Genomic DNA, 9,770 nt, shown 5'->3' with positions numbered 1-9,770 from the left:
CAAAATATGTATGTATTTATGCATGAATGAGTATTTGTGTAATTATATATATATATTTCAGATACTTAAATCGACACAGATCTGTTTGAATTAAATGTTGTACAATGTCAATCTCGATTATTGTCATATTATATAGTTTCTATTAGGTTATTAGAAATGCATTTTGTAATAGATATAGTGTTACACGATATAATTTAAATATATTAGTCTTAAAATAGAATAGCGCGTGTACAAGAAACACGATGCAAAAAAAAAAAAAAAATTATTAATAAACGAATACATGATGATCAATAGCGTAAATCGAACCGCAAACAAGTACCCGTTAAACATATGAATGTACAAAAAAAAAATAATAATAATAATAAAATAAATATATATATGTATATAGGTAATAATAAAATAAAATAAGAAAACCTTTCTAAACGAAAATTTATAATCCGTACATATACTAAGTGATACGATACACAATGACGGCCGACAATAATTGTCGGTATTATTGTTAGATTGTTAGTATTGATTGCTCACGTTGGGCGAGTATTCGGCTGTTGTCCAACATTGACCGTACGGCGGCTGATAACCGTAATATGTGGGTGGCGGCAGGTACTGAGTGCACGGCACGGTGTAAAGCTTCGTCTCGTATTCCGGTCCAAACTCCAAGATAGCTTGCAAATGTCTTATGTACCGTATAGCCATCCTGCAGCGCACACATCAAATCGATCAAGAACAACTTACTGGTATAACGGTCAACGACAAGATGGAAATTATCATCCAAAATCCTTCTTTTTTTGTGCAGTGCTCGACTTGGAAAATAAACAGTAGAAGTACTCTGATGACACATACATTTTGCGTCCCTATCTAAATAAAAACTGAACATAACCGTGTTCACCCCAGGGAAGTTCTGGAAGGGGGAGGCAGTTTCCCTTCAAGACCTTCTTTTCTTAAAAATTTTTGTTTTTCATTATTTGTACATCATATTAGGAAAATACACAAATGTGAATATGTAAATATATGAATAAATTTCGCCTTCCCCTATAAAAGGTCTAAAGATGCCACTGGTTCATCCCCATTTGACACCCTAAACATGTTACCACAAACAAACGAATATTCCATAACTTATTAAGTATATTCACTTTCAAACTTTGAACCATAATCTCAATATATAAATATAGTATGTGCAGGGGTGTGGTGAACATTTATAAACCATGTGCACAACATATATTTCAGTACCTACCCACCCACTTCTTTCTCATAAACACCACGCTTGAAATTTTTTCAAAAACATAAATTGAAGAAAACTAAAAATTATTATAGATTGAAGTTATTTCCGAAATTCTAATTATAACAAAAAAAAAAAAAAAAAAATAATAATAATAAAATAAACTACAGGCGTTCTATGTAATGGCAATATAGGTACGCAATTGTGTATGCCAACAAACATTGTCGATGTTGATGTTAGATTACTATCGTTTATTATGTTTCGTTGTAACAAAAACTAATACTTACTTAGGTATACCTACAGATATATATTATAATTTTGTAAAAACTTAACTTAAATAAAGTACCGTCCCATGCACTTTTTTTTTTAAAAACAGTTGAGGTACGATAGAATATCTGACAATTTAGTTGGAGTTTTCAGTCCCCTCACATCCCTCCACAAGTCGAGCACAGCTTATGTGTTTGTTTAAGCCAGTACTTCTTAAACTTTTTCGACTCATGGCGCCCTTTTTGATCTAAAGTTTTTTCAGGGTGTCCTTCTCTAAGTCATAGCATGACTAATCATAAGGAAAATGTTATACCTGATACTATTTCATGACGGCATGACGTCCCTGTACAGACATCGCGGTGCACACTTTGGGAGCCGATGGTTTAAAATGTAATGTGATATTGGGCAAAAACAAATGCGACCTATTGAGGTCCATTATATTTAAAAAGAAAAAAATGTGAGGGGAGAAAAAAAACCAATGACTGTTTTAGATAAAAAATGTTTTAACACTTAAATTTAAAAAAAATTTACTCAACTAAAACTATTTAGCATTTAATGTCTTTTGGTTTTAAGATGATAAAAAACAACTTATTATCAATATCAAGTGATTAATTGTGAGAGTGAAACAGTTATGATTATTAAAAATAAACTACTTATTTTATATAAATTATATAATATATTATTATTATTATTATACATTATATAAACTTATTTTACGACTTTAGTTGATAATAATTGTTTTGTTTTTAAATAGGTATTCTTAAATTAATAAAATAGTTATATTTCCCTAGAACAATGTAATACGTGGGATGAAAAAGTGTCATAATATAATGTGTTTTTCATGATACAATCAGTAATGAAATATTGTAGTGAATGTACACATATTATGAATTACATTGTTATTATGTAGGTAAATTATATAATTTTATTGCAAATTTAATTGTCAGGACCAATAATGCTTTATTTTCATAAAAATATTTGGTTTTCAGAGTAAAAAATTTCAAATGAACGCATACAATTTTTATAGATGATTGGATAAAAACATTTTTTAAATTCTAATAAGTTATTGATGCTTACAAAGAATTGCAGTTTGAGTTAGTGCGATGGATAATTAATTGTATTTAATGTATATTTTGACTTACATATTTTTTATATTATTTTTTAATTTTGAAAAAAAGATTTAAAACTTTTATAACCCAAATTATTGTATTATTGAAATATAACAAACATTATTTATTTATCTTGTAAGATAATTCAAATAATGTAAATGTAATAAAAATTTAAATGTATATAATAATAATATAAATGTAAATAAATGGATTTTTGTCTGTTTGTCCTTTATGCATTCCTAAACGACTGGACTGATTGTGACGAAATTTGGTACACAGATATTTTAGACATATGGGTAGAAGATAGGCTAAGTTAAAAAGTGATAGGTTCAACTCCGGGTGGTGCTCAGCCTTTTTTGAGATTTACGATTGAAATCGTTGTTTATAGATGGTTGCTATTAGTTTCAATAATGATAATAATTCGTGTGAAAGAAATTATTATTCCTGAATTAGTTATTATTATTTTTTATTATTTGTTTCCACGTGCGTTTCGTTTTATTTTCGTTTCCGATGCGACTCACATTTGCAATGATCATCAACAAAGCACAAGGATAATCGCTATAAATATGTGAACTGAATTTGGAAAATCCATGTTTCTCACATGGACAGCTGTATGTGGCATGCTTACGTGTCGGAAAACTTTCTGATTTATTTGTGTACGCACTAGAAGGAAGAACCAAAAATATTGTGTATTCAAATGCACTCCAGTAAATACAATTCAATTGAATACTTGAATTGTCAGACTCTTCTCGATAAAACGAATAAAATTACATAATGATAAACTAAATTTGAAATCGTTGTAAGATTATTACGCAGTATAATTTAAGAGGACGCTTCACATGTATAAATTCGTCCGTAAAAACCGTTTCACGCGGGATAGAACCACTCAGACTGTAATAATTTTTAAGACTCCAAATTTATATACAATATAGCTAAAAACATTATCTGTAAAATATCGTTTTTATTTTTTTGATATCACTTATACGAAAAAAGTTCTTATTGTTTCAAAATCCATTATTTTTGTGTTTTTTAAATTTGGAAAACTTTTTTTGTAGTTCCGATATCGCAAAAATGAAAACGATATTTTACAGCTAATGTTCCCCTTTTTATGTGGTGAAAATTCCGTTTCTTAGTTATGACTGTAGCCTTCTTGGTTCTTTCCCGCGCGAAACAGTTTTTACGTTAAGAATTAAACTTTATTAAATATTTTTGGTTGTAATGTGCTGCTGCCTAAGATCAAGTGCACAACGAATACGATTTCTCCCACCACCATAAACTGAAATTATATTTGCCCGTATCTGTGCCGCACGCTGTGATTATCTATATTCAGCACGCCCGTAATAATTTCCAGGAATATTTTCGATATGAAATAATTTAATTTTAGTGACGACTTTCTATATAATATAGTATCTATTATTATATAATAAAAACAATGAAATAGAAATTGATAATATTATTATGGTGTTTCTTATACTTACAATGCGCGTCCCATATAAGCTAGTCTAAATAACTTATAGACTATAGCTAGACCTAAACGTGGGATGTCTTGTGAACAGTGATATTTATATTAGATATATTTGTGAATTTATTAGTACCTATATATTGGTTATTTAATTGTTGTTTTAAATAAATTGTGACCCATTATCTATCGATATGTATAAAAAATATACTGCTAAAATAATCACAGGTAACGAATTTAACACACAGTTTGAAACGTATAAGAGGTAGGATTTTTAACGAGCTACAAAGTGCACGGGTTCAACTATTCATATATCTGCAGTGAAGTTACTGTCCGGTGATGTACAAAAATATTTACACGACTATTAAGTTTTTAAATAAAACAAAATAGATTTAGATGTCAATTTAAAATCGACTTTTTTTTCACAAGTAAGTACAGTTATGTTCAACATATTCGTAAGTTGTAAGAATATTAATAATTTATTTTCGAAGTGCATATTTATTGAACAAATTTAATAATCGTTCTATAAGTAATCATAGATAATTTTTAAACTTTTTATTCAATAAACTCTGAATATTTTCCAAAAAAAAAAAAAAAATTTCGTGAAAAAATGAATTTGATTATTATCATTTAAAAAAAATGTCACATACCTACATATTATTAAATTAAATTTTTATAATTTTATCCAAAATTAATTTTCTGAGTAAGTGTTAAAAAAAGTAATAGAATAATTGTACTGACCTCAATGACTCGATTTTCGAGAGTTTTTTACCGGGTGGTTTACTCTTAGGCAAGCGATTTCTCAACAAGTCGAAGGCCTTGTTCATATCTCGCATTCGCGTTCGTTCTCTATCGCATGCGGACTTTTTATAATCTGCGGGCAGCAAACCCAAAAAATACATTTTATATTAAATAATTTTTTTTCGTAATAATCCAAAATTGGATAATAAGAACGTAAAACGTGCGTAACCGAAGTTTCTCCGACCACCGCGCGGGGCCGAACAAAGAGCTTTGGGTCTGAACCACTGCGAGCGGCAGTGGATTTTTTAAACTATAGTCAACTAGGCGACATCACTTGGAGCGAACGTGAAATTACTGCCGTCACCAAGGCCGTTTTAGGCTATGCAGGGGCCCATGAGCACCTGGAGCTTAGGGGTCTTTTTAGTAAACCAAAAACAGGTGAGTAAAAACATCAAAAGCTTATTTAGTACGATGACTTTTGTGTAGCCGGAAGATATGAGTTATTATATGAATATCATATATTATATGATATGTATGATATCATTTTAAAGAAAAATCTTTTTAAATAAAGGGGTGAAAAATAAAATTTACCTAATGCAATTGCACACAATTAAGCGTTCATTATTTATTTGACATTAAAATTTTAACATTGCTTTTTTCCTTCAATCAAGAATTTTTTTTTTTTTTTTAGGCGGTCGTATTAATACGTTGCAGATTAAAATTCTAAGTTGTAATTCCTATTACCCGGGGCCCTGGGCACATGCCTCAAGTGCCCGTAGGGTAAGGATGGGAGCGGCCGTCGCACTGCTACTGCACGGACCCATGATATCGATAAAACAACGATCGTCCGTCGGCCCAGCGAAAACACCATTCAAGAAACGTACCGGCAAGCGGCGGCGGTGCACCTACCTCTCTCGGACTCGTACGACCGCACCCTGGAGCACGGCTTGGTCTCGGACTGCGCGTAACAGTTGGCGGTGTTGCCGACCGCGTACTGCTGGTGCTCTTCCGCGTACACCGGTGGCAGCAGCACGTTGGGCCCGCCGATCATACCGGCCATCGGCTGCGGCGGTTGCGGCGGCGGCGGCGGCGAGAGTTGCGACGGCGGCGGTGGCGGCGGCTGGTGCTGCGCGTGGTGCTGGTACTCGTAACCGATCGGCGGCAGCACGTTGCTCAGCGTGCAAATGGTCGAAGAGTCCGACGACTCGTTTTGGTCGTAGTGTGCGGCCACGGCGTCCGCGTGCGACTTGTCCACGTACACTATGCGCGTGACGTTCTCCTGCAATCATCGGGGAATACGGTTAAACGGTACACGGTCTCGAGGGACCGCCCGGGAAAGGTTAATCGGCCGCCTGGGTCGAAATCCTGACGAGGGCGATGGTTGTACGTGCGGTCGTGAATCTACTACCGTAATTCGAATATCGTATGGTATTCGAACCGTGTGCAAGTGTTACGTACAAAAAACGCAATCGAACGCTTTGCGCGCCATTTGCGTTTTCAGTCGTGTAAAATCATTTCGGGTTCAACTCGCATTACACTAAACAAAGTACTGGGACATTCGGTACGGGTTTCGTGTCCGAAAGTTTGATCGCAAAACAAGAGCAAAAATGTACCACTGTAAAATTAATATTTTCCGCTATTCTTCCGATCGCACATTAGAAATATTAGATTCGACAATAAGTATAATTTAATGTACTATGGGGTGTCAAGGGGCCTCCATACCACTGAGTTTTAAGGAACATTTTTTAGACAACTTTTTACACATTCGCTAATCGGCTTTGTCGTTGTTATAGTCGTAAGGTAGTTGTAGTAACTAGCGCAATGAGTATTTCACTGATCACACACACCATCCAACGAACCCGTAACTAGACGTCACGTCCTTTTATAATTGATTCGTTTATCGTTTGCGATAATAATAATAAATAATAACAATATGTAATAATTTGAATATGATATCAATCATCTTTTTGTTAACACACCTTCCCTTTTAGCTATACACAAATTATTGGTACCCACAAGAAACAAAATTAATAATAGTGTAATAAAAGTAATATTTAATCGAGTTAAAATTAGTAAATAATAGTAAAATTATAACAATACATAAGAAGATATTAGGTACTACAATATATATAACTTGAGTGCGTGCATAAGTTTTCATTAAATTCTTAATGTAATTTAAATAAATAAATATATTCTCATAAGTTTACTATTTTTTAAACATTGTAATTATAATAATAAACGACATCACTGGCTCATGGCATAGTAAGTGAAGCCTGACGAGTTTCCAACGCATAGTCCTTATATCCTGTCAGTTTAATTTTGAATTATTGTTTTAATTTTGAAGAAAAAAACTGTTTTCATTTATGTGTTAAATTAATTTTTTTGATTAACTACTGATAACTAAATGTTAAGAAATAATAACAGAAAAACCACGATAAGTGAACCGTATTGGGTGATTCTTCTGCTTGAAAAATGTTCAAACTTTGTAGAAAATCTAAAGCAGTTCACCATCAAATTACCAATATTGGTATTCTTATTTCAAATTATGATTTGATAAAAGTATGATAAAAGTTCTGTTTCCTAATCGTTGAGGTAACTAGGAGTTAATTTTGCATTGTTTTAGTTACCTATTCAATTCATTTTTTTTTTGGCTTTTTTAATTCTGATAGTATATTTTGTTGAACATTTTATAAAAATATAATTTAAGACATGTGGATATCTATGACTTATGTGATTTTTATCAAATAATTTAGTATCTGGTGTTATCGAAGAAATATAAGAACATATGGTTTTCTCGATAATATTTAATTAGTTTACGTTGTCTCTAAAATTACATTTTTATAGCATAAATACGCGAGTGGAATTTAAGCAGACACACGTACACATTTGGTTACACAAATTATTATTCCATATCATGTTTTAGTTAAGCGGATTAATTCAGTGTTACTTTTTTTTTATACTTTATTCGAGTAGGGTTCATTTTGATTGGTGATTTATATTATTAATTTAAGTACTTATATATATTATTTATTTTTTAAGATAATTTTACTAGGATTCTGATTGAACAAATTACGACTTAAAATTTAAAAACAAAATTTTAGTATTATTACAATGGAGTAAATAGTAAAAAATAACGAATAAAATATTTTTTAAAATTAAAATAGTAATATTCGAATAGAATGAATTGTATATACAAATAAAAAAAAATAATAAGACCATTAGATTTTATGTTGTTTTGTTGATTATTTTAATTTAAATAAAATCTATTACTCAATTAGCTGTAGCTAATATTATAAAATAATCATTTAATAATTTTATATTATATTTACCTATGAAAAAATTTTATTTGCCCCGTAATATAATTATATAATGTTTTTTTTATATACATATTATACAGAGTGATTTTTTTTTTTTTAATTTAAACTATTATTTTTGCAGAATTACTTACCAGTAGAATACTTGAAGCTATTGTACTTAAAATAATATATAAATTAAATATTATAATATATTATGTACATTTTAAATTTAATTAATTTAAATGAATATTTATAATTCAAATTCCATGCGAGTAAAATTTTAAGTAGAATATTTTGTTGAAAATGCCAATGTAAACAAATCTGATGTCGAATTAATTTATTATTTTTTAAATAATACTTACAATATAGATAAATAGTTAAGTGGTGTGGATTTATTGATGTATACTTCACAAAATTGTGGTGCACTATTTTGGTATTATGAGGTCTAAATTCGTATTAACTACAGGTCAGGTTATTTAAGCACCTGGGCAGACTGTCCAGGGAGGTAAAAAGACAACCGCCTCCCGGTTCTCGATGTCATATTTAATAAAAATAATATATACTCGTATACAAAATGTTATGTTTGTTTTATGTTTTTATTTGTATAAAACATTATTGAACAAAAAGTACATAAATATGTATTCAGCACTATTAGCTAAAAATATTTATTAGTTGAAATCTAATAATAGGTCTAGTTAATTAACCCCCTCGGCCCCTTAATACCTATTCCGCGCCTGCTAAGTATAAAGAAATTTTCAGTTATTTTGGTTTAGAATATGAAATTAAAAATCCTAAAAAAATGTTAGAACTGTGATGGTAGCAAATAATGAAATAATGAAAATGTCCGTTTACTGAGATTTCAAATTAAAGGAAAATAATTGTTTTTAAATCACTTAAATCTACAGAGTGGTTAAGAAAAAAACATCGTGCATATTCTAGTAGACCTAAGACTATTGATCTCGTCTATGTGACATTTATCTTTTCCGTCCAGGTAGACTAAAGCCCAACGTAAAATGATCCACTTACGTGTATGACGGACCTCGCGTCGTTTTCGTTTCCTCCTGGTGGCGATAGTTGGTCCATGCTCATTCCCTCGCGATGCCGTGCTGTCGAAACGGGAAAGGATCAAAGGCAAAACAAGAAATGTATTAGAAATCCACGCCGTGGACCACCCGACGAAATCGAACGAGTCGCTACGTGTAACACAGCTACAGTGCACGTATGTCAAACTGTCATCACAAATGGCACAAAGCTATTGCACGGTTCGAATCGTTCGGCAACCGATAGCGCACTAATATCGCGACGTGTATTTATTATAATGAATATAATGATAATAATAATAATAATAATTATTTGTGTTGTTATTATTACACCGCAGACGATAGTGCTCTCTTCGGGAAGCGACGGGACGCAAATATAGTAACGTTTGGAAAAAAAAAAGAGAAAAAAAAAGGCGTTTTAATTACACGGATCTACACTTGTTTAAATAATCGACAAAAAAAAAAAAAAAAAAAAATTAAAAAAATAAAAACCCACATCAAACCAGACTACGTGTACACCTATTTTACATACACGTGCACGCGTTTAACACATAGTTCTATACACTTCACAGCCCCTTCCATTAAGTTACAGCTCACCGCCCTCCCGTGCGCCGCCGACGAACGTGCAAACGGTCCTTTACC

General features: G+C 31.6%; 1 protein-coding gene across 1 annotated transcript; it reads right to left on the bottom strand.

Moving 5' to 3' along the window:
* On the bottom strand, positions 1–9,503 carry LOC112689993 (achaete-scute homolog 5). The gene is made up of 4 exons (XM_025563886.1): positions 9,115–9,503; positions 5,702–6,071; positions 4,793–4,925; positions 1–694 (listed from the first exon to the last, which is right to left on the bottom strand). The coding sequence occupies exons 1-4, from the start codon at positions 9,175–9,177 to the stop codon at positions 508–510; spliced, it is 753 nt and encodes a 250-aa protein (XP_025419671.1). The 5' UTR covers positions 9,178–9,503; the 3' UTR covers positions 1–507.
* Positions 9,504–9,770: the final 267 nt, after the last annotated feature.

This window comes from Sipha flava, unplaced genomic scaffold (assembly GCF_003268045.1).
Source record: "Sipha flava isolate LNK unplaced genomic scaffold, YSA_version1 48961_pilon_pilon, whole genome shotgun sequence".
NCBI classification, from domain to species: domain Eukaryota; kingdom Metazoa; phylum Arthropoda; class Insecta; order Hemiptera; family Aphididae; genus Sipha; species Sipha flava.
The sequence above is the reverse complement of the archived record's forward strand: the minus strand, read 5'-3'. Positions and strand labels throughout refer to the sequence as shown.

Bases quoted from the DNA above. Each gene is read 5' to 3' on its own strand.
- LOC112689993 (XM_025563886.1), bottom strand. From the start codon at position 9,177: ATGAGCATGGACCAACTATCGCCACCAGGAGGAAACGAAAACGACGCG. The intron at 4,926-5,701 runs GTAGGTGCACCG...TGCTGCCCGCAG, and splicing joins GTCGTACGAGTCCGAGAGAG to ATTATAAAAAGTCCGCATGC. The intron at 695-4,792 runs GTCAGTACAATT...TGTGCGCTGCAG, and splicing joins TCGAAAATCGAGTCATTGAG to GATGGCTATACGGTACATAA.